Consider the following 26,645-nt stretch of genomic DNA (forward strand, 5'->3'; position numbering starts at 1 on the left):
CTCCGGCGCGGGCGCGGCGGCCGCCGGCAGCCGGGAAGCGCCGGCGGCACCGGAGCGACGGCGCGGGCAGCGGCGAGGCCCGGGCGGCACCGGAGTGGCGGCGGCGGCGGGACCCTGCTGCGGGCGGGGCGGGCGGGCGGGGCCTAGGGAAGGAGAACGCGCCCCCCGGTCCAGCCGCGCCCCCCGGTCCGGCCCCGCTACCGCCAGAGAAACCGGAGGGAGGAGGGGCTTCGAGGCGAGAGGGGCGGGACTACCCACCCGGGACCACGCCCCTTATTTCTAGCCCCGCCCCATTACCGGCAGAGGGGCGGGGAAGGGCACGGCTTGGGGAGGCAGTGGGTGGGGCTACCGCCCGTAGTCCCCGCCCCTCCGGTCTAGCCCCGCCGAAGGGCGGGAACAGGGCGGGGCTCCGGGAACCGATGGGCGGGAATATCAGCATAGGCCCCGCCCATTACTTGACCCCACCCCTCGGGCACGATCCCGCCGCCGTCGGGAGGGCGGGGTGTGGCTTCGGGGTGAGGTGGGCCCGCCCCTCGGATCTCACCCCGCCCCTCGGCCTCGCCCAGCCCGCGCCGCTGGGGCCGGGAAAGGGGCGTGGCTTAACCCGCTCTCGGTCCCGCCCCCGATCTAACCCCGCCCATTGGCCTCACCCTGTGTGACGCACTCCGCGCGCGTACGTACGTGCGTACGTGCGCGCGTACGTGCGTGCGCGGCCCCGCGGGCTGGCAGGACCCGGATCGGCGGCGGCGGCGGCGGGAGCTGGAGCGGGGCCCGGGGGCCCACGGCCGCCATCACGGATTTCCTGTGGGACAAGCGCACCGGGCTGGCTGCGAGGACGGTGCGGCGCGGCGCGGCGCGGGGCGGGGTGGGGCGGGGTGGGTAGGCCGCGGCCGGTGAGGGCGGCCCGGGGCGGGCTCGGCCTGTGGGGTCCGGCGGGGCCGCGGTGGAAAGCGGCGGTCGGGGTGTTCCCGCGGTGGCAGCGAGGCCGGATGGCCGCGGGGACCGGGTCTGGGCCTCCCCGCCGAGGCCGCCCCGCCCGAGGCCCATCTCTCCCGGTGTCCCGGTGCTTCCGGCCCTGCACGGCGGAGGCCCCGCCCGGCGCTGCCGCCATCACCGTCCCCAAACCGGTTCCAGCCCCGCTGCGGAAGCCTCCAGCGCTCGTTCCACGGAGACAGGGCTTGGCGGGCCGCCAGCGCCGCCTTCACGTTCCCTTCAGTCAGCGGCTGGAAACGGCGAGGCTCGGGGGGAAGCCAGAGCAAAGCCCCCCGTGCAGGGGGTACTGAGCCCGTGCCCCCGGATCACCCCATCGCCGGGGCCGGTTCGGCCTGTCCAAGCCCTGCCGGTGATGTCAGCGCAGGGCGGGGACGGGGACGCAGCCGGGGGCATTTTGGATGGGGGAAATTGCCGCGGGAGCTCTTTGGGAAAAGGGAGGTCCGGCTTCTATTCCGGCCCTGGCACAAACTGCCCAAAGAAGCTGCGGCTGTCCCATCCCTGGGGTGTTTAAAGCCAGCTTCGACGGGTCTTAGAGCAGCCTGGGCTAGTGGAAGGTGTCTCTGCATATCGCAGGGGGTGGAACTGCATGAGCTTTAAGGTCCCTCCCAGCCGTTAATATTCCGTGATTCTATGGTTTGTGCTTGGAACCAAAATCCGTGTGGGGAATATTTGAGAGCTGTGGAGCACGGCCTGTCAGGGTCTGAGGGGCTGCAGCCCCCTGTGCCATCTCACCTCCTTGGCTCCAGCCTCTCGTGTTCCCCCAGAGGGGCAGAGCTGAGGGTCTGCAGGGCTCTGTTAATGTCCATTGGGAAGGGAAGGTTTGCTCCTGGGTGGTTCCCCGTGGACAGAGGGACGTGTGTCACTGATCTCCTGAGTGGGAAGGGATCCACAGGCATCAGCAAGTGCTGCTTCTGGCCTTGCCCAGGACACCCCAACAACCCCAGTCTGGGCATCCCTGGGAACGATGTCCAAATGCTCCTGGAGCTCTGGTAGCCTTTGGGCCAGGACCATTCCCTGGGGAGCCTGGGCAGTGCCCAGCACCCTCCTGGGGGAAGAGCCTTTTCCTGATATTCAGCCTAATGCCCCCCCCAACACAGCTCGAGGCATTCCCTCTGGTGCTGTCACTGGTCACAGAGAGCAGAGACCAGAGCTGACCCTCCTGAGGAAGCTGCAGCCCCCTGAGATCTCTCAGTCCCAGCTAAACAGACCAAATACACCCAGCTGCTCCTTGTGTGCCTCCTCCAGAGCTTTCCCCACACTTGTGTCCAAGAGTAGGTGTTACTTGGCAGTAAACCTGAGGCGTCTCTTGAGGAGCTGCTTTCTGGCTGTCCATTACTGGTGCACAGGGAGGGACTCTGGTGGTATCCAGGGCTTCATTTCACCTTCCCTCAGTTCTCCTTGGTGCTGCTTCCCTCCTTCTTGGGCAGCTTAAAGAGAGAAGGTGCAAAAGCTGTTCCTGAAGCTGTGAACAGTAGAGATGGGTGTGAAGAAGAGATATGAACCAGGGAAAGGGAACCACAGGGCAAGTGGGTGGTCTCATCCTGTCCTGTGGGGCTCTGGGATCTCTCAGAGGTTCCTCCCCTCTCTCTCAGATTCCCTGGCACATTCACACACGCTGCTGGCAGCCTCCCTGCTCTGTGCTGGTTCCTGTCCCATGCAGCTGTTAATGCAGTCCCTGCCATCCCCACGGGTGGCTCATAGGGTCCCTGCTGTCCCCACGGGTGGCTCACAGGGTCCCTGCTGTCCCTGCAGGTGGCTCACAGGGTCCCTGCTGTCCCTGCAGGTGGCTCACAGGGTCTGTCCTGTCCCCACGGGTGGCTCACAGGGTATGTCCTGTCTCCACGGGTGGCTCACAGGGTCCCTGCTGTCCCCGTGGGCGGCTCACAGGGTATGTCCTGTCCCCACGGGTGGCACACAGGGTCCCTGCTGTCCCCGTGGGCGGCTCACAGGGTATGTCCTGTCCCCACGGGTGGCACACAGGGTCCCTGCCATCCCCACGGGTGGCTCACAGGGTCCCTGCTGTCCCCGTAGATGCCGCACTCCCGAAGGTACCGCTCGTCGGAGCGCAGCAGCCGCGGCAGTTACCACGAGCGCTACCGGAGCCGCAAGCACAAGCGGCGGCGGACACGGTCCCGGTCCAGCAGCAGTGAGCGGGACCGGCGGCACCGGCGGGAGGACAGCTACCACGTCCGATCCCGGAGGTGAGTGGGGCTCGCGCCTGCCCTGTTGCACAGAATCACGGAGGGGTTGGGTTGGGAGGGACCTCTGGGGTCACCTAGTGCAGGTGGCACAGAGACACGTCCAGATGGGTTTGGGATGTCTCCAGAGAGGGAGACCCCATACTCGCCCTGGGCAGCTGTTCCAGTGCTCTGCCGTCCTCCAAGGGAAGAACTTCTTCCTTGTGTTGAGGTAGAGTGTGGTGTGTTTTGGTTTATGGCCATTGCTCCCCATCCTGTTGCTGGGCACCACTGAAAAGAGTCTGGCACCATCCTGACACCTGCCTTGGAGATGGCGCTAATGTGCAATAATGAAATTTCCTCTCAGCCTTCTCCAGACTAACGAGGCCCATCTCCCACAGTCTCTGCTCATTAAGAGAGATGCTCCAGTCCCTTAATCATGGCCTAGTCATCTGTACTCACCCAGGTTCCATGTGACCTGGGCCTGCTCTGAGCTGTCACAGCCTCGGCAGTGCTTGTCACCAAACCTCCTCACTCCCCTCTTAGGGAAACTTCCCTGTCCGACTATCCAGGAACCCCTCTGGCAGTGCCACTCCACCACCTGAGCTGGGACTGAGGCCCCTTCACAGCTGTGGCTTCAGTGACCCAATGGTTGCTCTGTTTGACTCCCTACACACCCCACACTCCCAGTCAGACCAGTTTCCTTACTGGCTCAGCCCGGGTTTCTCATAGCAGAGTCTCAGATGTCTCAGTCCTTAAAAATTGTTTAATCTTGGTGCAATAACAAAGTAACAGCTCTAGCTAGTGCCTTGAAGGAGGGGTCTTGAACAAAGGACCCGCTGAGCTTTTATCCCTTCACAGTCTCAGTACAGGAAGATCTGGGGTCCTCAGCTCCAGGTGTCCCTCAGTGTCCCTCACCTCACACACATCCCTGTCCCCCTTGTTATGCAAAGGGTTGGCAGTTCATGGCTTCTTGCCTTGGGCTCCCACCCCTCCAGTTCTCACTGCCCCTGGAGCTGCCAGCATTGAGTGTATCCCCTCTACTGTGCTTTTGTGAGACACCTGGAACACTGCGAAGTTTTGGTGTTCCCAATGTAACAAGGCCATGGAACTGTTGGAACAGGTCCAGAGGAGGCTGGGAAGTTGTTAAGAGGACTGGAGCACCTTCCCTATGGAGACAGGCTGAGAGAATTGGGACTGGGAGAGTTTTCCAGCCTGGAGAAGAGAAGGTTGTGTAAAGACATCACAGCACCTTCCAATATTTAAAAGGGCCTACAAGGAAGCTGGGGAGGGACCCTCCATGAGGAAGTGTAGTAATAGGACAAGGAGTAATGGGTACAAATTAAAAGAGAGAGAATTTAGGCTAGACAATAGGAAGAAAACCTTCCCTGTGGGGGTGGCGAGACACTGGCACACAGGTCGGATGTGGATGCCCCAACCCTGTCAGTGTTCAAGGCCAGGTTGGACAAGGTGATCTGGTCCAGTGAGAGGTGATGATGATCTGCAAGTCTGTTCCAACCCCTCAACGTTCCCCTCCACATCCCCTGCCCAGCTACGACGACCACTCTGCAGACCGGAGGGCCTACGACCGGCGTTACTGTGACAGCTACCGGCGCAACGACTACAGCCGCGAGCGGGGCGATGCCTACTACGAGCCCGAGTACCGACATTCCTACGAGTACCGGCGCTCCCGGGACCGCGAGGGCAGCTACCGGAGCTGCAAAAGCAGCCGGCGTAAGCACAGGCGGAGGCGGCGCCGCAGCCGGTCCTTTAGCCGCTCCTCATCGGTGAGTATCCTGCTGTGCTGCGCCTGCCCTGTAACCTTTCTCTCCCAGGTGCTGAGCTAGGTAAGTAGAAAACTCACTTTCTAACACTCTCTTGGACTCGGCTTGAACTGTGTGTGTGTTAGAGAAGTTTTGGTGCGGAGTGTTCCTGCCCACATCCCTGTGCGCTGCCCTGTGCCAGCTGGGCACAGGTGGCTCAGACCCTCTCTCAGTGTTGCCTGCTCAGGTGGGGGGACCCGAGTGCCCCGCGAGGCTGGCGGGTCCCCAGGGTGGTGCTGGATATCCTCCCGTTCGGTGATGCTCATGGAGCGCTGTGTAGGAGCCCCAGCCAGGCAGGATTTGTGCAAGGCTCGAACAGCCAGCGCTCAGCTGGTCCCAGTCCCAGCGAGCCTGTGACAGGTCATTTTCCCCTGTGGTCCCTGTTTTGGGCTGTGGCAGGAAACCCCTGGCTCTGGGGGTTAGAACCTGCTCCAGAGCAGGATCCTCCTGGGTGGGCCCAGCTGATGTGGGCTGTCATGCAAGGGGCTTTGCGGAGGAGCAGAGCTTTTGGACCACTCAGCTCAGGTGGAGGCAGAACCATCCCAGGCTCTTCCTGGCAGCATCCCTGGCTTTCTCTTCTTGTCTGTTCTGCTGTTCACCTTCCACTTCCGTTAGACCCCAGACACGTTCTCTGCTCTGTGTGTGGAGCTCTCAGTGTTGTCCGGTCTGTTCTGGCTCTGTGTCCAGGGAGGGGACTGGGGGCTGGATTTGGGTCCCAAGTCTGCTGGCCGGTTGCTCCCAGGTATGGGGATACTTAGCTGAGGAACTGAAGGCAGGAATTTTCTCTTCTCTGGCATAAACCTCTTATCTGCCTCATCCCAGGCTGTCCCTGTTCCCTGTTGGGTTCTGCTTCTCTTCTGGAAGTTAGTCCTTCCAGGGTCAGCTTCTTTGTGGGAGGGTCTAGGAAGAAGTGTCCGTCTTTCCCCAGGCAGTCACCGCAAACTTCCGGTTTTGGATGGATCATTGTATCTAGAGCTGCTTTTCAGAAATCTCGGAATTCATCTTTCCCTGAGTGTCGGGGCTGGGGGAAGCTGTGTGGGCGGTTATTGGAGTGGGATGGGGGTGCCTGTGGGGGCAGCCTGGGCTTGTGCAGGACCTCCCGGCACCTGCCTCCTGCTGCCCTTGCTCTGCGGCGGCCCTGGGGCTGCCGGGAGCCCCTCCCCGTGGCTTCTGGCCCTCGGCCTGCTCAGGCAGTCCCCAGGACCCAAAGGCCAGCGCTGTTCCTCTCTGAGCCCCCGTGGGAGCGAGAGCAGCTGGCCCCTTCCATGCCCCTCAGCTCTCTCACTCTGACAGCTCTGCTGTCACACTGGTTCGGGTTGGGGCTGTTTGTAGGTTCTTTTTTTTCTTATTTTTTTCTGATTTTTTTCTTTTTCTTTTTTTTTTTTTTTTTCTTTTTGCTACAACAAAAAGCAAACTGTTTTTTTCTTTTCTGAGCTAGTGTGTTGTATCTTGACATGTTCCCTTGCAATATCCCTATCGTTATATATTCCTCTGTGCCGTATGAATTGGCTGGGAATCTCCTCCTGCAACCCCTCCTCAAACAACCATGTGAATTTCCAAACCAACCAATGCGTGACGCTGGCTGCTGCGCTGGTTTGAAAATCTGATTGGTGAATGATGAATTCCCTGTCTGCCTGGGCCAGCAGCGGAGTCGACAGAGCAGCAGAAGGGCCAAGAGTGTGGAGGACGACGACGAGGGGCATCTGATCTATCGCGTCGGCGACTGGCTACAAGAAAGATGTACAGCCAAATCGTAACATAATTTAGCTCTCTAGTTAAGCTCCCATCGCAGTCGCAGATCTGTCTTATCTTTCTGTTTCATTTTATTTTCATTGTTTATTAAAGAGAAACCCTCTCCTTTTCCTTCCCCTTTTGTTAAAGCTACGTTTATATTGTGTATTGTTACTGAAGTGCCAGGGAATTAGGGCAGCTGCCTTGTGCAGCCGGTGTCAGCCTTCCGCTGCTCCGGTCTCTCCAGCTGTGTGCAGGTTAGGTGTTGCAATGCATTCTCCTCTGCCCTGTGTATTGCTGCAGCCAGGTCCTGCTCCCTCTCTCAGCTCCTTCCTTCTCCTTCTCTCCCTCCCAGATGAGATTATCAGCACCCTGGGGGAAGGCACGTTTGGCAGAGTGGTGCAGTGCATGGATCACCGGAGGTATGTGGGAAAAGGAGAGAGCACAGCTGGCCACAGAGCCTTTTGGGCATAATGTGGGAGCCTGGGGGTGAAAATCAGTCTCTTGGTTTCCAGTATCCTTTGCTGCTCTGGGCTCTCACCCTCTTTGTGTTAACCATGTGCTGGGGGAAGGTTCAGGGTTGTTTTGTAGGGAGGGAAAGGGCACAGCTTTGGTGGACACCCCTTAATAGTAATAACAACCTGCTTGAGCATGGGTGGGGAGGCTGATCAGAAGGTCCCTTTCACAGGGCACAGCCCCTCTTACCTGCTCAGGGCTCACCTTGGGCTTTCTTCCTGTTTCTCCCACAGGGGTGGAGCACGTGTTGCTCTGAAAATCATCAAAAACGTAGAGAAATACAAAGAGGCTGCTCGACTGGAAATCAACGTGCTGGAGAAAATCAACGAGAAGGATCCTGAGAACACGAAGTGAGTGTGTGCTCTTGGTGTTCAGCGGGGAGGGCCGGTTTCATGGCTCGGGTGGAAATGGTGCTTGGTGTTGTGTTGAATGTGAACTTAGATAGTTTTGGAGGCATCTTGGCTTCCTGTGGGATACAGTCTGAGCAGGGAAAGGAGGAGCCTGATGCAGGGGTGACAGAGCTGAGCAGTGCCTGCAGAGCTGTTCCCAACTGGAATTTTTCTGTCAGTCTCTGTGTCAGGATGTTTGACTGGTTTGACTACCACGGCCACATGTGCATCTCCTTCGAGCTGCTGGGACTCAGCACCTTCGATTTCCTGAAGGATAACAACTACCTGCCTTACCCCATCCACCAAGTACGGCACATGGCCTTCCAGGTGTGCCAGGCTGTGAAGTGTAAGTGTTCCCTGCTGCTCTGCCCCCACTCTGGGCTGGCCTGGGGAGCTGAGCAGGTTGCACTTCTGCAACTGGTGGCCCAGAGCAACAAGGTTTTGCTGTGGTTCTGAGCCTGAGCCCTCCTGCCCCTCTGGGAATGAATTCTCTTCATTTTCTGATGCTTGTGGGCTGGCAGTAGCTCAGAGCACTCCAGCATCCATCCCCTGCACCTTGTAGCGATCAATACAATAAATCTTTGTGCTTCTACTGAAGCATCGTGGCCTGGGCTTTGCCTGGCTGTTCAAACCCAGGTTGAAATGTGGGTTAAACTGGTGCCAGTATGAGCAAACTGAACCAGTGGTGGCTCTTGGGGGGGTGCAGCTTTGCTCTGCTTCTCTCCCCTCACCCCAGCTCTCTTTGCTCCCTCAGTTCTGCACGACAATAAACTCACCCACACTGACCTCAAGCCGGAGAACATCCTCTTTGTGAACTCTGACTATGAGCTCTCCTACAACCTGGAAAAGGTAACACACTGCTTCAACTTGGGTCTTGTCTTGGATTCTTGGTGTCCCTGACCTTGCCAGAGGTGTCAGACACAGCCCCAGGGGATGTGGACTCCATGCAGTCCTTCAGGATTTTGCATGATCTGCTAGTGCTCAGGCAGTGCCAAGTGAGCCATGGTGACCCCAGGTGTAGCTGGCCGGTGGCGGGAGCTTGTTTGGGGCTGAGCTGTGGGGCTGCCGAAGCTTTCCCCTCCCGTGGTGCCCTCAGCTGTTTAAGGAAGGGGCTAGAGCTGCCAGGTGATGGATCCCATTCTCCCCCACGCAGAAGCGGGATGAGCGGAGCGTGAAGAACACGGCCATCAGGGTGGTGGACTTCGGCAGCGCCACGTTTGACCACGAGCATCACAGCACCATTGTTTCCACCAGGCACTACCGGGCTCCTGAAGTCATCCTGGGTAGGTGCCACTGGGTCTCTGCCAGGGCAGGTGTGCCCCTTGAGGGCACTGGATGCTGCCCACTGGGCTGCGGAGTGTTGGGCTTTCACATCACTCAGGAGCTTTCTGGGTTTGCCATGGGAGATGGGAAGTGCTTTATTTAACAGCTGTGCAATGCTGGGAAGGCCATGGTTACAGCCCTGTCATTATTCTGGGTTTGTTCCACCTGGAGAAAAGGAGGTTCAGGGGGGACCCACTCACTCTCCACAACTTCCTGATGGGGGGTTGAGCTCTGCTCCCAGAGAGCAAGGGACGGGACAAGAAGAAATGGCCTCAAGTTGTGCCGGGGTTGGACATCAGGAGGAATTTCTTCCTGGAAAGGGTGGTTAGGCACTGGAAGGGGCTGTCTAGGGAGGTTTGGAGTCCCCATTCCTGGAGGTGTCCAAGGAATGGCTCAGTGTGGCACTTAGTGTCCTGGACTGGGTGACAAGGTGAGGATTGGTCAGAGGTTGGAGTTGGTGATCTTGAAGGTCTTTTCCAACCTTGATGATTTCATTATTACCAGCTGGTGGTTTGGCATTGCTGCCAACTGGGCAGTATATTGCCAGCAGAGCACCAGGAGCCTGGCTGGAATAGGATGTGTTTTTTTCAGTTATTTATTTTTAACAGAAAGAGGGATTTGAACTCTTGGGTTGTAACTGGAGCATTCATTTAAACCACATTGTTTTTCAGAGCTTGGCTGGAGCCAGCCCTGTGATGTGTGGAGTATTGGCTGCATCATCTTTGAGTATTATGTGGGTTTCACCCTTTTCCAGGTGAGAACTGTGTTGTGTGGGTACTTCTCAACTGGTGAGAGGATGCTGGCTGCTTCCCAGCACAGCCCAGAGGCCCCGGGACTGATGGGAATCCCTCCATCACTGCAGTTTTGTAGAAGCACCTGAGGTGTTGGCCAGGAAGGGGTTCTGGGTGGGGGAATACCCAGGGCTGGATGCAGAACCACTGGCATCTATTGCATGCCTTCCCTTTACATTTCTCTCTCCCAGACACATGACAACCGGGAGCACCTGGCCATGATGGAGAGGATCCTGGGGCCAATTCCCTCTCGGATGGTCCGGAAGACAAGGTGAGCAAGGCCAGCTGGGCACTGCAGGTTTGCCAGCCCCTCCTGCTTCATAGGCAGTGGTTCTCCCTGGGGGAGCCCACTTTGGAACTGCCTGCTGAGCCAGCCAGCTGTGTCCCACTGGGGCTGGCACCTTCCTGCTGCTGCTGCTAGGTGTGTTGTGCTCAGGTGTAACTTGCTCCCACCTATTATTCTGACAGGAAACAGAAATATTTCTACCACGGCCGCCTGGACTGGGATGAGAACACCTCAGCTGGGCGCTACGTCCGGGAGAACTGCAAACCACTGCGGGTAAGGCAGCTTGGCCCCTCCTCAGATTCTCCCTCTGGGCAAGCTTGGGCCAGCAGAAGGGTCAGACCAGGGTGGTTGAAGGGAGCCTTGGCTGTCCCAGGAATAGGAAGGTGCAGCAGCCTGAGTTTAATCTGAAGTGGAGGACAAGGAAGGCATGGAAAGTTCAGGAAGTGCCTGGGGAAGGGAGGGTGTGTGAAAATCTGTCAGTTCTGGATAGAGGAGCGCAGAGTTCAGCTCCAGGCTGAGTGATGGTCTGAACAAACCAGCCTTCCCCCAGCTTAGCCTGTGAGCCCAGGGACTAGCCCAGGACAGGGTGTAGCCTCCTTGAGCCTCACCTTCCCCCTCCACCTGGCAGCGATACCTGACCTCGGAGGCTGAGGACCATCACCGCCTGTTCGACCTCATCGAGAGCATGCTGGAGTACGAGCCGTCCAAGCGCGTCACCCTGGCCGAGGCCCTCAAGCACCCCTTCTTTGACATGCTGGGCATGGAGCCCAGCACAAAAATGTGGGACTCGAGCCGGGACATCAGCCGGTGACGCCACAGGTGCCAGCCAGCCCTCGGATTCTAGCCCCCGTGGAGGCCTGTGTGATTTCTATTCAGACACTTGGTGCTTTTTTTTTTATACATGAGACGAACTTCCTGGACACGTTTGTAAAGCTGTTAATATGTGAGATACTGTAAATAGCCCAGATTCTCTGTCGGCCTCGGAGCACCATGGGCCTGACCTGCTGTCGCTGCTGCCATTCTTGTGAGGTGAGGGGGGCCTGTGTGTCCGTGCTGTAAATACCTCTCGTCACGTGTTGCTTTGTCTCCTGTTCCTGCCCTCCTCGGTGTAAATACTCCAGGACTCGCAGCTCTCTGTAGCTTATCTGTTTCCTTGTAACTTATGGAACTGGTGGGACTGCATGGGAATTATTTTTTGGATCAATGTCATAGCCCATCCCCACACCAGAGTTTTATAAGAATTTTGTACAGTCTTTGTGAAAAATAAATATGAAGTGAATAAAGCACCTGGTCTGGGTTTGGCCCAACAGCAGCTGCCTGGGGCTGTTCTACTGTGCCCTGTGGGGGAAGGAGAGGGATGAAAGGAACTTGTGGTCCAGCTCTATCCACCTGCACCATTCCTCCCAAGCCTGCACTGAGTAGGAGCTGCTTTTGGCCGTCAGGGCTGCAGCTGGACTTGAGTAGATGCCAGCATCTACTATGGTATGGGGGGCAGAAAACCAGGGATTGGCCCTTTTTTCATGCCCTGGGTCCAGTGTTGAGGTGGGAGGCAGAGAAAGGACAGTGGAGCCCTTGGACAGCTGCTCTCTTACCTGAAGAAACCTCTCAGCCTTAGGGGGGAGCAGTGGCTGCTGGTGGCTGTTGGAAAAGGCGTTGTCAGGAGCCCACATCCAGCTGCCCTACACACCCACCCCAGGGCTACCTGTGTCTTTTGGCTCTTCCCAGCTCTGCAGGAAGGCTTGGCCTTGGTTTGGGCTGTCCTCTGGGCATTGTTGGGCTGTGACACAGCTGATGGCAGGGGGGAGAGTCTCGCTGGGGTGTGGGTGACACGTGCTCTGCTTAACCCTCTGCTGTGGCACCATCAGGCTGTGCCAGGCTGTCCTGGCCCTGGCAGGCTGTCACCATGCAGAAGGGAAAGGAAACGTCTGGTTTTACCTGGAGTGTGGGGAGTCTCGGGAAGGGTGACACTGAGGGGCTTGTGATCCTGTCCCACTGCCCAGCTCTACACTGAGGCTGGAGGAGAACTGAATTGACTGAGTCATACCTGTGGTCTGTCTTAGACTTCAAGAAAATAACAAACTCATGCAGGTGTCCAAAACCCAAATCCATAGTTTCTACCTCTGGCAGGAGCAGCTCCAGGTTTGGGTTGAGGTGGGAGCTCACCTGTGGGATTCATGTGTCACTCTCAATCTGCTCAGAGTCTAAAGAGTATTTTTAGCAGTCTGCTGAGCAGTGGAGGCTGGGAGGGGACAGGGCAGAGACCGGGTGCGTGTCCTGGCCCGGGATGCTGAGGAATCCCTGTTCGGGAGGGGGTCAGCGTGCAGTCCACGGGCAGCTGGAGTGGATGGATTTGGAGATTCCTATAAATAACTGGTCCAGGAGACACAGGAGAAATTCCCCAAATGCTCGTCGCGCCGCGAGTCCCTCGCTGGCTGTCGGGCCGGCTCGGTGACAGCTGCTGGAGTAGCCTCCGCGACCCCCTGGGTAACGCCTGCGGGGGGCTGCGCGGCCAGGAGGCGAACGACACCGGGGCCGCCCGGTAAAGCGGGGAGGCGGACCGGGGGTGGGAGGTGAGGTCTCGGGGAGACACGCAGGAGGAGCCGCTGTCCCGGCAGGCCCGGCTGGGCGGGGACCCGGAACCGTGGGGGAACCGGGGGGTGCTGGGCCCGGTCCCGGTGCCGCCGTCGGGGGGAGCGGGGCCGGGGGGAAAACGGATGCGCCGCACGTGACCCCGGGACACGTGGCCGCGTCACGTGCGCGCCCCACCCGGCACGGCCCCGGCGCGTGCGCAGCGGCCCCCAGCGGCGGGGTCTCCCCGATGACGTCACGCACCAACAGGACCAATCAGCGGCGGCGAGGGGCGGGGCCTGGCGGCGGCGGCGGCGCCGGTCCCGCGGGTCCAGCGCGCTCCCGGTCCCGGTCCGGCCATGGCCCAACGCGGCGGCCCCGCGGTGCTCCCGGACAACCCCTTCCAGGACCCCGCGGCGCTGCAGGCTCGGCCCAGCGCCGTGCTGGACGGCTACAACCCCTTCGAGAGCGATGCGGTGAGCGGCGGGGCCTCCCCGGAGACCGGGGCCTGCCCGTGCACCGGAGCTTCTTTCCGGGCACCGGAGCTCTCGCCGCTGCCGGCGCAGTCTCACCTCTCTTCTCTTCCCCTGCAGCCACCGCCACCGTTCCAGACCCCTTCGGTAGCGCCGCCGCCCCCGGTACCGGCGGCCGCGCAGCCCCCGCGGAAGGCGAGTCCCACCGAGCCCCGCAACTACGGCTCCTACGGTTCGCAGGTACGGGGGGAGGCGCCGCCAGGCCGAGCGGGCCGGGGGGACACGGGAGCCGGCGGGAGCCCAGGGTCTGTGTCCCCCCCTCCGCAGGCCTCGGCCGCCGCCGCCACGGCGGAGCTGCTGAAGCGGCAGGAGGAGCTCAACCGGAAAGCGGAGGAGCTGGACCGGCGGGAGCGGGAGCTGCAGAACGCGGCCCTCGGCGGTTCCCAGAGTGAGTGGCTTCGGGGCTGGGGAGAGACGAGACCCCCTCGGACCCCTCCTCGCTCCTCCTCACCCCCTTCCGTCCACAGCGAGGCTCAACAACTGGCCCCCGCTGCCGTCCTTCTGCCCGGTGAAGCCCTGCTTCTACCAGGACATCCCCGTGGAGATCCCTGCTGACTTCCAGAAGACCGTGACGACCATGTACTACCTCTGGATGGGTGAGTCTCCAGGGGAACCTCGGGGCAGACCTTGGGAAAAGGTGGAAGAATGAATGTCCTGCCCTGCTGCTCTGGGAAAATTGGGATGAACAGGTGGTCATGGGGGTTGGGGGAACCTGGCTCAGGCTCCTGAGCGCTGTCCTCCCCCTCAGCCAGCACCATTGCTCTCTTCCTGAACTTCCTGTCCTCGCTCGCCTGGTTCTGCGTGGACCCCTCGTCTGGTTCTGGGTTCGGCCTCTCCATCCTCTGGGCTCTGCTCTACACACCCTGTTCCTTTGTCTGCTGGTATCGGCCCATGTACAAAGCTTTCAGGTGTGTCCCTGAGCAGTGTGCACCTGCTCCAGCTCCTGGGGGCCTTTGGCTCTGCGGGATGTGGTGGTTCCACCCCAAGCTCCCTGTTCCTCCCGTGTCTCCTGCCTTAAGGAAGATTTGAGAGATTTCTGTGGCCTAACCTCGCCCATCTCTTCTTTCCAGGAGTGACAGTTCCTTCAACTTCTTTGTCTTCTTCTTCGTCTTCTTTGCCCAGAACGTGATGTATGTGCTGCAGGCCATTGGCATCCCAAACTGGGGATTCAGGTGCGCCGTGTGCTGACCCTGGAAAGGCAAGAGGCGGGTGGGGAAGAGGGGACCTGGGGGCAACAGCCTCTTGTTTTGCAGTGGCTGGATCCTGAGCCTGATAGCACTGCGGACTAACACAGCCGTGGCTGTGATGATGATCCTGGTGTCCTTGTCCTTCACGGCAGTGGCTGTGTTGGGGATCATCATGCTGAAAAAGGTGGGTTAGGATCAAAGCCCGTGGCCCAGAGCCCTTCCTTTGGATGAGCTTTGGGCTGTCTCAGCTCTGTTTATGAGGAGCCTGCAGCCCCAGCCCTGACCCCCAGCCTGCTCCTGCCCTCCAGATCCACTCTCTGTACCGCCGGACGGGTGCCAGCTTCCAGAAGGCTCAGGAGGAGTTTGCAGCCGGGGTCTTCTCCAACCAGGCCGTGCGCACGGCTGCGGCCAACGCGGCTGCGGGCGCGGCCACCAACGCCTTCCGCGCGCCATAGCCGTGCGGGTGCCCGGCCCTGCCTCCCCGGCGCACGCGGGCTCTTCCCGAGGAAGAGGAAATCCGAGTTGCACTTTCACTGGACCCCCGTGCATCTGCATCAGCTGTCAGAGGCTGCCTCATCCCAGCTTGGAAGTGCTGGTGCCTGAATCGTCTGCTGCTCTTAACCCCCTTTCCTCACGGACAGAGGCTGTTCTGGTTTGTGCTGGTCCCCTCCCCTCAGCAGACTGGGGGGAGCAGGGTGGGAAGTGCTGCGGCCGAGCCGTGAGCCTGCCATCGCCCTCCCTTCCAGCACCAGCTGCTGGGGGCAGGAGCCTCCTCCAGATGGCTGGAATGCTGCTTCCAGGGACTGGAATGGTCACTTGCCTTCCTTGTGCTCTCCTGTTTCCCCACCTGGTGATGACACTTGCGTGCCCTGGGGTGTGGAAAGTCCCCTGCCCCTGTGTGCCCAGGGACCCCCATGCTCTGCCGAGAATGTCATCCCCCTCCTGGGGCTTGCTCCAGTGGGATGAGGATGGGCCTGGTGCTTTCCCCAGGGTGTCCAGTCCTTTTGTCCTGTCCCTTTCCCCATCCTCTCCCTCGCTCCAGGCCCAGGGATGAGGAGAGCAGGGCAGGGACAGGCAGAGCTCAGGCAGCTGCTGCCTCTGGGGATCCTGCCTTTAGTCCATGTGGACCCCAAAGCCACGCTGGGTTCCGAGGAGCAGCCCTGGTGTTTACATGGCTCCCCCTTGCCTCCAGGGAGAGGTGAACAGCTCCTCCAGTTCCCCTCCCCACCTGCTTCGAGGACTGTGACCCCTTGCTTCCCCCAGCACCCTTCAGCCAGGGTCTTCACCCTCCTCGGGGGCTGAGCCAGTCCCTGTGCGCAGCCCTGCCTCCCCCTTACCTGCCTTCTGTCCCCTGTCCCGGTGTCCCAGGAGATCCCCAGGACAGGTCTCATGCATTCTGCTTCACCCCATCTCCTCTCGGATGCTCCCGGTTTGTTCCTGCAGCTCCGGGGCTGGCGAGAGGCTTTGTGCCTTCAGCTGTGGGGGCCGGTGCTCTCCCCGTCCCGCTGCGGCGAGGGCTCCTCTGGGGGTCCCCGCCTCCTTCGCTGCTCCCTGTCTGCTGTTCCCCGACTGCCTCCCGGTTTATTTAAGGAATAAATGAAGGTTCACTCTGTTCCTTCGCCATCTCCGTGCGCCGACCTGGGCTTGGGGGGTTGCGGCGGGGCTGCTGCCGGTGTCGCAGCTCCCGGGGGCTGCGTGGGTGGACTACAGCTCCCGTCGTGCCGCACAGGGGCGGCCCCGGGGCGGGCGCGGCCAAGCAGCCGCCAGCGTGTGGGACCGTCCCCGCAGCTCCCGGCGCTCCGCCGCCCGCCTCCAGCTGCGGCCCCGGGCATCCCGGAGGGCGCGGCGACGGCGATGCTCGGCCGCAGCCTTCCACCGGCCCGGCGTCCCAGCCCGCCGCTCCGCACGGCGCTGGGGCTGTGGGGAAGGGGGCGGACAGACCGCCGGTAGCCGCCCGCCCCTACCGGTACCGGCCCGGCAGCGGGACCCGGCCCTGCGCCCGCCGCCCGCGGAGGATGCTCCGGTCCGGACCGCCGCTCCCGCCTGCTGGCGCTGCCCCGGCGGCCGCGTCCCGGGCGGCGGCTCTCGGACCCCGCGGGGCGGGATGATCTCCCGGCGGGGGCCCGGCGCTCCACCGACGGCCAGGGAGGAGGCGGCGGTCCCGGGACCGCGCTCCGTCTCCGGCCGGCGGCTCTAGGCCGGCCCCGGCCTGGGTGCGCAGGGACCGGCGAGGCCGGTTCTGTTCTCCGCGGAGCTTCTGGCGGCCCTGGCTCCGCGTGGCCGTGGGCGCTGCCCGAGCCCCCCCCCCGCCCGGGGCAGTGAAGAGCCACCGTCAGCATCCTCCGGCAGGCCGAAAGGTGGAGCCCGGCCCGTTCCCGCAGAGCGGCTGCTCCTGCTTCCCGCGGTCCTGGCGCGGTGCCGCCGGCTATCCCGGGGCTCCGGGGCCGGCCCCGAGCCGCCGCCCGCCGCGGCCATGCCCTCCCCCACCGACTCCAGCCGCTCGCTGACCGGCCGCAGCTCCCGCAGCCTCACCCACCTCCGCCTCCAGCGCACCTGGCTGCAGGTCCTGCTGGTCCTGGGTCTCGTGCAAGCCATCCTGGGCGTCCTCATCGTCACCTTCAGCTTGGTGGCGGCTACCATCACTCCCTCCACCAAAATCCGTCATTCCTGCCCGTCCTGGGCCGGCTTCTCGGTGAGTGTGGGGCCGGGGCAGCGCGGGGAGGGGGCTGCACTGCTCCCCGGGGGCCGAGCTTGCCGCCGGTCCCAGGGGAGGGCAGCCCCGCTGCTCCCCCACCCCCTGCCCGTGGCTGCCGCGGTGCATTGTGGGAAGATCCCACGGGCTCCCCCAGGGTGACTCTGTGAGGGATGGGGACCCCCGAGCGCTGCAGGGAACCGTCCGGGGTGTGCAGACACGGGCAGGGAGGGGTGCGGGGGCACCACAGAGACGACAGGGCAGGGACCGGGTGGTGGTGGGGGCTCTGCTCCGTCAACTGAGCATTGGGGTGAGGGCAGCACCTGGGGTCCCCCATGGTAACCCTGCAGCACGGATCCTGGCCTGGGTTTGCTGCCCAGCCAGGGCAGCCCGCAGTCCCCAGGCCCTGAATCAGCAGTTTCTCCCATCCTGTGGCGCCAGGGCTGCTCCTACAGCCCCACTGCTCCAGGGCTGGCTCCAGGCCTGCAGGGATCGGGGGGCTCTGCCCGTGGGCAGGGGCTGCTCGGGGCCCCACTGCCTAACAGAGCCTTCTCCCTGCGCTCACCCGGGGCTCGTGCATCTGCAGCTGGCACTGTCCGGGCTCGTTGGCATCATCTCTTGGAAGCGGCCGCTCACCCTGGTGGTAGGTGTTGGGGGGGAAACCCTTCTGCAGGCGGGGGAGTCCAGGATGGGGAGGCCGAGCAACCCCTCGTGCCTCCGGGTGCGCAGCCGCGTGCGCTGGCTCCCTGCTCCGCAGCCCTGCGCAGCCGGCAGCCCGTCTCCTCCCGCTGCAGATCGCTTTCTTCACGCTGCTGTCGGTGCTGGGCGTCATGCTGAGCCTCGCCGGCTCCATCCTGTCGTGCCAGAACGCACAGCTGGTGAAGACTCTGGAGGCCTGTGAGAGGGTGAGGCTGAGCGGGGGCAGCCTCAGCGGCCCTGGGCCTCCATGCACGGCTTGTCCCTGGCTGTGCAGCTCTGGGGACACGGGGAGTTGTGGAGCTGGGATGTGCTGGCGGCTCTCAGGGGATAGCACAGCATCCAGAGCTTCCTCACAGCGTTTCTTGTCCCCAGGAGAGGGACACATGCGTCTGCTGCCAGGCCCGCTCGGAGCCCCCACCTGCCTCCTGCAGCCAGCAGAGCGAGATGCTGACCATGTTCCCCAACCCCAACTGCCGGAGCATCCGGGTGGCACTCAAGGTGGAGGACCAGGGGGATACGAGGGCTCCCTGGGAAGCGGCCGCACACCCGGCCATGCTCTGTGGGCTCTGCAGCTCACCCCACTGCTCCCCAGGATCTCCTCTTCAGTGTCTGTGGCTTGACCATCTTCTCCACCATCATCTGCACGCTCTCTGCTGTCGTGTGCTGCATCCAGATCTTCTCCCTTGACATCATCCACGTGGTGAGTCCCAGCTCTGGCCCAGGAGTACACAGGGCTGGGGACCAGTGGTCCCAGGCTGGGGTGGTCCCTGCGGTGCCAGGGCAGGACCTGGCCCCAGCCAGGTGCAGATTAAAGGATGCACATCCTTTGCTGGATCTCTGGGCAGGAAGTCTCAACTATCCCTTCTCTCCTCTCCCTGCAGCTGGTCCCACAGCGCTCGAGCTCTGTGACACTGGAATGCACGTCCCCACCTGACACCTTTCTGCAGAGCATGATGGACTTCGATGAGTTTGTGCCCCCAGTGCCACCGCCCCCCTACTACCCACCTGAGTACACCTGCAGCTCTGAGACCGATGCGCAGAGGTACCAGCTGGGTGCAGGGCTGGTAGGGTGGGGGGCCCATGAGCCCGCAGGCTGGGCTTGTCCCACCCAGCGTGGCTTTTGTGCTCTTGCCTCTGCAGCATCACGTACAATGCCTCCATGGACAGCCCCGTGCCCCTCTACCCAACGGACTTTCCCCCATCATACGAGACGGTGATGGGGCTGCGGGGAGACAGCCAGGTGGGGGCGTGGGGCTGTGGGCAGGGGAGGCCAGGCAGGGTGGGCTCCTGCTCAGCTGAGCCCTGAGTGTGCTGTCCCACAGGCCACCCTGTTCGACTCACAGCTGACAGAGGGCTCACACGCCTGCACCTGCGACCGCGTCCCCTCCATTGTGCTCAGCGGAGAAGGTGAGTGTTCCCCCGGGCACAGGGCGTGGGAGCGGGGCTGTGGCAGGTCTGGCTCTTCCCAGCAGCTCTTCAGTGGTGCCCGCCCGCTCCTTGCAGTATCCATGGACAGCGGGTCCCTGATCATGTCCGAGATCATGGACATCCCCGGGGACAGCAGCCCCTCGGAGGATTCATGCCTGCTGGAGCTGCAGGGCTCCATGCGCTCCGTCGACTACGTCCTGTTCCGCTCCATCCAGCGCAGCCGCGCCGATTATTGCCTGAGCGTGGACTGCGTGCAGTGCAGCCACCACGCGCGCAGCCCCACGCTGGCCTTGCAGGGCCCCTTCGAGGAGACGCCCCAGCCCCGCGTGCGGGGCGAGCGATCCTATTCCTGCTCCACCGCGGAGCCCGGCCACGAGGGCATCTTGGCGGGGGGAGCCGTCACCCACAGCTGCAACCGGCTGGCGGGGCTGGCGCGCTGCGCCGGGCCCTGCTTCCCCGAGGTGCGGCTCAAGGACAAGGGCTCCTCGCTGCGCGGAGGTGGCCGCCCCACGGACACCGGCGCCGGCCGCCCCGGCCAACCCCGGCGCAACAGCGAGACCTCCTGCCCCTCGTCCCCGGCCCCGGGGCTGGCCCCGCGCCCGCTCCTGAGGTCGCACAGTGACCCCGGCGTCCCGATGGCCGGCCATGCTGGTAGGTGACAATGACCGCCGGGAGGGGATGGGTGTGTGGCAGCGTCTGTGCGGCACAGCCGGGCTGTGCCGCAGGGTTTGGCTGTGTTTTTCCACGGCCAGATGGGATTAGAAGATGGGTCTGGGAAGGAATGGGGGGAGCAGGGGAGGTCTGCTGGCCTGGGTGCAAGGGCGTGCTGGGAGGGTTGTGCTGCCTGGGGTCTGCACAGCTGCCGAGGCCTGAAGGTTCTCTCTGCTCTCAGCAGATTTCAGGGAAGTACTTTATACCAAAGCACTGGAGGAAACCGTGTCCGACTCCTCCACCGATACAGGTCAGGGCACTGGGATGAACTGGGATAGAAAGGGGGCATGGGAGGTGTCTGTAGCCCTCTGGGGATTGAGCTCACCCTGCTGGGATGGGGACAATGGGGACCAATGGTGGGAACGCTCCTGCTGATGGGGGTGGGAGACAGCAGGACCCCAGGCCTGTGAGGATAGGTCTGGTGGGAGCGGTGCCCTAGGGTTTGACAGTGGCGACAGGTCGTCAGGCCATCAGAACAGTGTCCTGGGTCTGCTTGAGCAGTGTCCCAGGTCTGATGATGAGGACAGGACTGTCAGAGCAGTGTCCTGTGTCTGACTGTGCTCACTCTGCAGGGCTGTGCTCTGAGGCCTGCCTGTTCCACCGGTCCCACTGTGACTCCCCGCCGCTGCTCCGGGCCAGCTCGGTGGGGAAGAACAAGCTGCCACCCTGCAAGAAGGTGCCGCAGCAGCTGTCAAAGACAACCACCCGCTCCCTGGGGGACCTCAAGGGCTACCGGGGCACTCGTGGGCTGGTGGCCAGGTTCCTGCAGAGACCCAAGCGCAGCCTGGCAGCTGGCATGGAGGTGTCTGGGCACAGCTTCCATGGGCACAAACAGGTGGGTTCTGGAAGCCACAGGAGATGGGCAACTCCTCCATCCCAGAGAACTTCCATCCATGCTCTCCCTCCCTTCTGTCCCCATCAGCACCTCCACCCTGGCCCTTCCACGGTTTCCGTTCCCCTGCCACACCCCCATTGTGTTGGCACCCTGGCTGCAGGCAGAGCGTTCTTCCTGCTGCACTGTCCTCGCCCAGCCCTTCCTGGGGGGCAGCTCCTTTTCCTTGATCCCCACTGGAGCCACGGGTGGGAAAATCATGCCTGTTGCAATGGCTTTGGCTTTGCCCCTGAGTCACTGCACCAGGAGGAAGTTGCTGGGGCATCCCGGCAACTCAGCTTTACGGGACACCAGAGTCCTTGCGCAGCCCGGGAGGCCTTGACGAGAACGAGCCTGTCCCAAATGCCAGTGTGGGCGCGTGATGCACGCCTCTGCCATCCCTGTCACCTCTCCCCTCCTGCCCCGTGTGCCGCCTGGCTGCACTGGAGCGTAGAGGGTTGAGCACAGGGGGGCGAGTGCAGCAGGGTGCCATGGGCAAGGGTGTCATGGGCAGGGCTGCCATCCCTGTGGCTGCAGCCTGTCCCCATGGGTTGCAGGTTCCCTGGACTGCCTGGCCAGGTGCAGAGCGGCCCCACGACGGAATCCACCTGCAGAGCTGCGGGGACCTGAGCTCCACCTCGTCGCTGCGCCGGCTCCTGTCCACGCGCCGGCTGGAGCGCAGCCGCCCGCGGAGCCTCAGCGGGGCCTGCAAGGAGAGCGCGCTCTGAAGGCACAGCCCCTGCAGGGACCCTCCGGTGCCCCGGTGTGGAGAGGGAGCCCTGCTCTGGGCTCAGCCCTGGACATTGCTTGGACATTGCTGCTGCCCTGGTGGGGCTGGGCCCTGTGCTGCTGCCCTGGGGGCTCAGCTGGGCCCCCTCCCCAGGCGGGGCTGGGGTGAGGGGCTGGTCCCCTGGGGTGTCTGCTGGGGGGCCGGGATGGCCGTGCCTGTTCCCTGCCTGTCTGGGATTGGTGATGCCTGTTCCTTGCCCTATCCCTTGTTTTGGACATGCCTGTCCCTTGCCCTGACCCTTGTGCCAGCTGTGCCTATTCCCTGGGATGGCCATGCCTGTCCCCTGCCCTGTCCCATGTTCTGGCTGTGCCTGACCCACACACTGGCCATACCCTGTCCCCTGTGCCAGCCGTGCCTGTACCCTGGCATGGCTGTGTCTGTCCCCTGTGCCAGCTGTGCCTGTGCCCTGGGGCAGCCATGCCTGTCCCCTGCCCTGGCCATGCTGTCTTTTGCCCGTCCCTTTGGCTGGCTATGCTGGCTTGATCCCCAGTCCCTTGTGCCAGCCATGCCTGTCCTCTGCCCTGTCCCTTCCACTGGCTGTGCCTGTCCTCTGCCTTGTTCTTTTGGCTGGCTATGCTGGCTTGATCCTCGGTCCCCTGTGCCAGCCGTGCCTGTACTCCAGGACGACCTTGCCTGTCCTCCGATCAGTCCCCTTGTGCTGGCCTGGTCCCTGGCCCGCTGTGCCAGCGTGCCCGTAGCCCGGAACTGCCATGCCTGTCCCTTGCCCTGTCCCCTGAGTTGGCCATGCCTGTCTCCTCCCCAGCCCCGCCCGGTCCCGATGCCGGTGCCCCGCGCTGGCCGTGCCCGTTCCTCCCCTCCCGGCTGCGCCCGGGCCGCGCTGCGGGGCCGGTCCCGCGGCCACCGCCCCTCGCTAGAGACCGAATAAAGGTGGTCGCCGCCGCCCACGGGGCCGGTGTCACGGGGTGGGCGGGACGGAACGGGGCGGAGCGGGCGATCAGCTGACCGGTCACGGGGTGCCGGGTCCCGGTTTCCCGGCGGCGGTTCCGCGGGACGAGGCGGTTGGTGCTGTCGGGGCGTGGGGAGGCAGCGGGGACCGGGACCGGGACCGGGACCGGGACCGGGACCGGGACCGGGACAGGGACAGGGACAGGGACAGGGACAGGAACCGCCACCGCCACCGCCTCTCGGGGAGGCGGCGGGGGAAACGACCCCGCACCCACGCCGTTATCCCGGTTCGCGATCCCAGAACCGGCGCGGGGGAAGGGCCGGGCCCGGGCCCGCCCAGAGTCGGTGCCGCTCCTGCACCGGGTGTGGGCGGGACGGGCTGCCCGGGCGCCCTTAAAGGCAAGGCCGGCGGCGGATCCGGTGCTGCAGGGCCGGCTCCGAGCGCACCGGGAGCGGCGGGGCCATGGGGGCCGGCGGTGCCCTGTTCTGGCGGCTGCTGCTGGTGCTGCTGGCCCTGCACCGGGCCGCAGGTGAGCGAGGGGAGCCCGGGGGTACGCGGTGGGTGGAGGGGGCGGGGGTCCCCGGGCGGCCTGGGGCAGCTGATGGACCAGAATGGGAGGGGAGATCCCGGGAATACCTTGGGAGCCTGTGGTCGGGGATGCCCTGGAGTTGTCTGGGGGTCCGGAGGGAGTGTGGAGGGAGGTGCTGAGGTGTGGAGCTCGGGGGACAGTGGCGTCACTCCCGGGGCAGGCGAGAGAGCTGGCAGGGACACATCAGGGTCCCCCACCACCCACCACCTTCCCGTGCCCCCCAGGCGCCCGGCCCTGCAGCCCCAAGTACTTTGGCCTGGGTGCCATGGTCTGTGTCTGCAACACCACGTACTGTGACACGCTGGACCCCCTGGTCCTGCCGGCCGTTGGCTCCTACGTCAAGTACGAGAGCAGCAAGGCCGGCAAGCGGCTGGAGCGGAGCGAGGGGAGATTCCAGCGCAGACTCTGTGCCCCAGGTACTGCCACGGGTGGCAGGGGTGGGATGGACCCTACTGCAACCCACCATCACGCTGGGCTCCCCTCCCTGCAGATGTTGTCCTCAGCCTGGACACGACGCAGAGGTTCCAGAGGGTGAAGGGTTTTGGTGGTTCCATCACCGATGCGGCCGCCATCAACATCCTATCCCTGCCAGAAAGAGCACAGGATCACCTGCTGCGCTCATACTTCTCTGAGGAAGGTAGGGTGTCAGGGAGACAGGTGGGATGGCGACGGAGACTATGGGTGCTGGCATGTCTTGGACATCTCGTGTCCCACTGTGCCTGGCAGGGCTGGAGTACAACCTCATCCGGCTCCCCATGGCCAGCTGTGACTTCTCCCTCCATGCCTACACCTACGATGACGTCCCCTACGACTACGATCTCACTCACTTCAGCCTGCGAGACGAGGACACGAAGCTGAAGGCGAGCGGTGGGAGGGAGCAGGGTGGGGTGGAGGGTCACAGGGGCCGAGCTGAGTTGGCCCCTCCACCTCCTCCTGCAGATCCCCCTCCTTCACCGAGCGTCGGCCATGAGCAAGCGGCCGCTGTCACTGTATGCCAGCCCCTGGACCTCCCCCACCTGGCTGAAGACTAGCGAGTCCTATGTGGGGAAGGGGACACTGAAGGGGCAGGCAGGGGACAGGTACCACAAGACCTGGGCCAACTACTTTGTACGGTGAGGACCGGCTGGGCCAGGGGACGGGGGCGATACCTGGGGGACTCTCAGTGGTGGCACTGGGGACTCCTCATGGCTCACCCCTTCCCCCCCACACCAGGTTCCTGGATGAATATGCCAAGCACAATGTGACCTTCTGGGCGGTGACAGCAGAGAACGAACCCACGGCTGGGCTGATCAACAACTACCCCTTCCAGTGCTTGGGCTTCACAGCCGAGCAGCAGCGGGACTTCATCGCTCAGGACCTGGGCCCGGCGCTGGCCAACAGCTCCCACCGCCACATCCAGCTCATCATCCTGGACGACAACCGGCTCCACCTGCCGCACTGGGCCAGAGTGGTGAGTGTGGTGGGGGGGATGTGCCATCGTGGTGACCGGGGGCAGAGCCCCTGTCCCTGTGGGGGGCTTGGGTGCTCCATCCTGTGGAGGGATGGGCCTCTGGCTCTGCCCCATGGGACTGACTCTTGTCCCTGCCAGGTGCTGGAGGATGAGAAGGCGGCTCGCTATGTCCACGGCATTGGCATCCACTGGTACCTGGACTTCATCGGTCCCATACAGGACACAGTGTTGCCCACTCATGAGCTCTTCCCTGACTACTTCATCCTGGCCACGGAGGCGTCCATTGGGGCCCATTTCTGGGAGCGGAATGTGATCCTGGGCTGCTGGGAGCGTGGGAACCAGTACAGCCACAGCATCCTGATGGTGAGGCCCCTGTGTCTCCCTCTGCGCTGGGCCCTGGGAAGGGTTGCTGGTGTTGGGCAGGCATCTGAGGTGTCCTGTTGCAGAATCTGAACCACTTTGTGGCTGGCTGGACTGACTGGAACATGGCCCTGGATCTGGAGGGGGGCCCCAACTGGGTCAAGAACTACGTGGACAGCCCCGTCATCGTGGACAGCAGTGAAGGCATCTTCTACAAACAGCCCATGTTCTACCACATGGGGCACTTCAGGTGGGTTGGAGCCCACAACATGTGCTAAGCTGCCTGGGCTCCAGCAACAGCTTGTCCTGAGAGGAGCAAGGCAAATTTGGCTTGAGAGGAGCTCTCCTGGGGCCTGACTCCCACCCTGAGGTTTCTTCTCTTTTGTCTGTTCAGTAAATTCATCCCCGAGGGCTCCCAGCGCGTGGGGCTTGTCGCCTCCAGAGAGTCCAAGAAGACAGCACTGGAGTACACGGCTTTCCTGCGCCCCGACGGGGCCGTGGTCGTGGTGGTTCTGAACCGGTGGGTGATGCAGCCCGGTCCCCTGTGTGGGACCCCATCCCACTGGGCCCTGTGCAGGTGCTGTAGGTCTGCCCCCCCTGCTCTTGCCCCCAGGTCCCTACAGGACATCACCTTCGGGCTGGCAGACACCGTTGGCCTCATCGCGACCGTGGCTCCGGCCAACTCCATCCAGACCTACCTGTGGCAGCGGAAGTGAAGGGGCTGAGGTGCCCGTGGCCGGCCAGGGGCCGGACACCAGACGTGCAGCCCCAGGTGCCCACGGGCTCGGGCCGGGACGTGCCGGGGAAGGAGCCCCCGGGGCCGCGGCGGAGCCGGAGTGGGCCGGGCCCGGGAGGCCGTGTGTGTGCAGGAGGGCTGGGGGCACCGGTGCCCCTCAGAGTGGAGACCCCACAGGCTGTGAATGCTGTGTTCTGCTGTTCCAACATTAAACACGCGTGCTGCCTTGATGTTTGCGGCCGGAAGAGAAGCGTCTGGGTCCCTCCCCCGCTCCTGGGCACTGTGGCTGGGTGCCACCCCGGCATGGAGCCTGCTGGAGTCTGGAGAGCAGCGCAGAGTACCCGGAGCATCGTGGGGCAGCCCCTCTCCCTGCCCGCTCCCTGCCTGCCCCGTGCCCACCTCATCTCCCCGTGGGGCTCACCCTGCTGAGAGATGCTCCAGGCATGAGTCTTCTCCCAGTTCCCAGCGTGCGCTGCCTGGCTGGGGCTGAGCAGAGCCCGGGTGTGCTCCTGCTGCCTTTGGGGACAGGTTTCAGGACCTAGCAAGTGACTGAGGATTCGCCCTGAATGCAGATGCTCTGGGTGCTGCATCAGGAGCAGGGACAAAGCACTTGGACACCCCCCCTTGATGGAAGGGCTGAGCAGGGATTGCGGCCAAACTTTTAGCTTTCTGTGCTTTTCCTGCCAATCTGGAGCCTGATCTCAGGCCAGGGGCTGTGTGGGTCATGTCTCTCCCAGACCAAGGACCCTGAGGCCGGGGCTGGAGGCAGGGCCAGCTTCAGGAGCATCGTAGCATGGGGTCTCCGGGTCCCAGCCAGCTCTGGCTGAGGTCAGGGCAGTGCCAGCTGCTCCTGGGACTTGTCTGGGCAGGCTGCAGCAGCCCTGCCTGGAGCCTGCTGTTCCCTCTGGGGGCTGAGCTGAGGGGTCCCCACTATGGTGAGCAGGGTGGGGGGTGCACCAGGAGCTCAGCACCCACCACAGATCTGGGGTGGCTTGAGCAAGTGGGGACAGGACCAGGAGTGGGTGCTGAGTGTGGGCACACCCAGGAAGGAGGGAGGAGCTGGCAGGGTGTGAGAGCAGGAGATTAGGGCAGGGA

The 26,645-nt window shown here is 63.0% G+C and overlaps 4 protein-coding genes across 6 annotated transcripts; all 4 read left to right on the plus strand.

The window, feature by feature from the left end:
• The first annotated feature begins 733 nt into the window (after positions 1-733).
• Positions 734-11,338, plus strand: CLK2 (CDC like kinase 2). Of its 2 annotated transcripts, none has more exons than XM_066206792.1 (13): positions 734-838; positions 3,025-3,194; positions 4,723-4,957; positions 6,637-6,733; positions 7,080-7,146; positions 7,474-7,590; positions 7,809-7,975; positions 8,384-8,478; positions 8,783-8,912; positions 9,624-9,706; positions 9,935-10,014; positions 10,212-10,302; positions 10,658-11,338. In XM_066206792.1, the coding sequence occupies exons 2-13, from the start codon at positions 3,025-3,027 to the stop codon at positions 10,838-10,840; spliced, it is 1,515 nt and encodes a 504-aa protein (XP_066062889.1). In that variant the 5' UTR covers positions 734-838; the 3' UTR covers positions 10,841-11,338. The 2 variants fall into 2 exon arrangements, with proteins under 2 accessions (XP_066062889.1, XP_066062890.1); XM_066206793.1 differs by having other exon boundaries at positions 6,640-6,733.
• Positions 11,339-12,870: 1,532 nt separating this feature from the next.
• SCAMP3 (secretory carrier membrane protein 3) lies at positions 12,871-15,929 on the plus strand. Its single transcript, XM_066206843.1, has 8 exons — positions 12,871-13,073; positions 13,191-13,310; positions 13,398-13,518; positions 13,598-13,726; positions 13,879-14,038; positions 14,201-14,302; positions 14,384-14,501; positions 14,626-15,929. Exons 1-8 carry the CDS (start codon positions 12,957-12,959, stop codon positions 14,770-14,772), a joined length of 1,014 nt encoding a protein of 337 aa, XP_066062940.1. The 5' UTR covers positions 12,871-12,956; the 3' UTR covers positions 14,773-15,929.
• A 590-nt stretch (positions 15,930-16,519) lies between these two features.
• ENTREP3 (endosomal transmembrane epsin interactor 3) lies at positions 16,520-22,408 on the plus strand. 2 transcript variants are annotated; one of them, XM_066206766.1, is made up of 12 exons: positions 16,520-17,009; positions 17,596-17,652; positions 17,804-17,914; positions 18,081-18,206; positions 18,301-18,408; positions 18,590-18,750; positions 18,849-18,948; positions 19,031-19,115; positions 19,212-19,787; positions 20,032-20,097; positions 20,420-20,682; positions 21,276-22,408. In XM_066206766.1, exons 1-12 carry the CDS (start codon positions 16,791-16,793, stop codon positions 21,444-21,446), a joined length of 2,043 nt encoding a protein of 680 aa, XP_066062863.1. In that variant the 5' UTR covers positions 16,520-16,790; the 3' UTR covers positions 21,447-22,408. The 2 variants fall into 2 exon arrangements, with proteins under 2 accessions (XP_066062863.1, XP_066062864.1); XM_066206767.1 differs by having other exon boundaries at positions 16,553-17,009; positions 20,029-20,097.
• A 57-nt stretch (positions 22,409-22,465) lies between these two features.
• Positions 22,466-25,899, plus strand: GBA1 (glucosylceramidase beta 1). Its single transcript, XM_066206790.1, has 10 exons — positions 22,466-22,944; positions 23,229-23,420; positions 23,495-23,641; positions 23,731-23,864; positions 23,944-24,116; positions 24,217-24,454; positions 24,593-24,817; positions 24,901-25,064; positions 25,209-25,334; positions 25,428-25,899. The coding sequence occupies exons 1-10, from the start codon at positions 22,878-22,880 to the stop codon at positions 25,528-25,530; spliced, it is 1,569 nt and encodes a 522-aa protein (XP_066062887.1). The 5' UTR covers positions 22,466-22,877; the 3' UTR covers positions 25,531-25,899.
• The last annotated feature ends 746 nt before the right edge of the window (positions 25,900-26,645 follow it).

This window comes from Chamaea fasciata, unplaced genomic scaffold (assembly GCF_029207755.1).
Source record: "Chamaea fasciata isolate MVZ Bird 193981 ecotype frontalis unplaced genomic scaffold, bChaFas1.0.hap1 SCAF_31, whole genome shotgun sequence".
Taxonomy (NCBI): domain Eukaryota; kingdom Metazoa; phylum Chordata; class Aves; order Passeriformes; family Sylviidae; genus Chamaea; species Chamaea fasciata.

Coding starts and splice junctions, on each gene's coding strand:
- CLK2 (XM_066206792.1), top strand. CDS start 3,025: ATGCCGCACTCCCGAAGGTACCGCTCGTCGGAGCGCAGCAGCCGCGGC. Junction 8,913..9,623: donor GGCTCCTGAAGTCATCCTGG/GTAGGTGCCACT, acceptor ATTGTTTTTCAG/AGCTTGGCTGGAGCCAGCCC. Junction 9,707..9,934: donor TGGGTTTCACCCTTTTCCAG/GTGAGAACTGTG, acceptor TCTCTCTCCCAG/ACACATGACAACCGGGAGCA.
- GBA1 (XM_066206790.1), top strand. CDS start 22,878: ATGGGGGCCGGCGGTGCCCTGTTCTGGCGGCTGCTGCTGGTGCTGCTG. Junction 24,455..24,592: donor TGCCGCACTGGGCCAGAGTG/GTGAGTGTGGTG, acceptor TGTCCCTGCCAG/GTGCTGGAGGATGAGAAGGC. Junction 24,818..24,900: donor ACAGCCACAGCATCCTGATG/GTGAGGCCCCTG, acceptor GTCCTGTTGCAG/AATCTGAACCACTTTGTGGC.
- ENTREP3 (XM_066206767.1), top strand. CDS start 16,791: ATGCCCTCCCCCACCGACTCCAGCCGCTCGCTGACCGGCCGCAGCTCC. Junction 19,788..20,028: donor CCCGATGGCCGGCCATGCTG/GTAGGTGACAAT, acceptor CTCTGCTCTCAG/CAGATTTCAGGGAAGTACTT. Junction 20,098..20,419: donor CGACTCCTCCACCGATACAG/GTCAGGGCACTG, acceptor CTCACTCTGCAG/GGCTGTGCTCTGAGGCCTGC.
- SCAMP3 (XM_066206843.1), top strand. CDS start 12,957: ATGGCCCAACGCGGCGGCCCCGCGGTGCTCCCGGACAACCCCTTCCAG. Junction 14,303..14,383: donor ATCCCAAACTGGGGATTCAG/GTGCGCCGTGTG, acceptor CTTGTTTTGCAG/TGGCTGGATCCTGAGCCTGA. Junction 14,502..14,625: donor GGATCATCATGCTGAAAAAG/GTGGGTTAGGAT, acceptor CCTGCCCTCCAG/ATCCACTCTCTGTACCGCCG.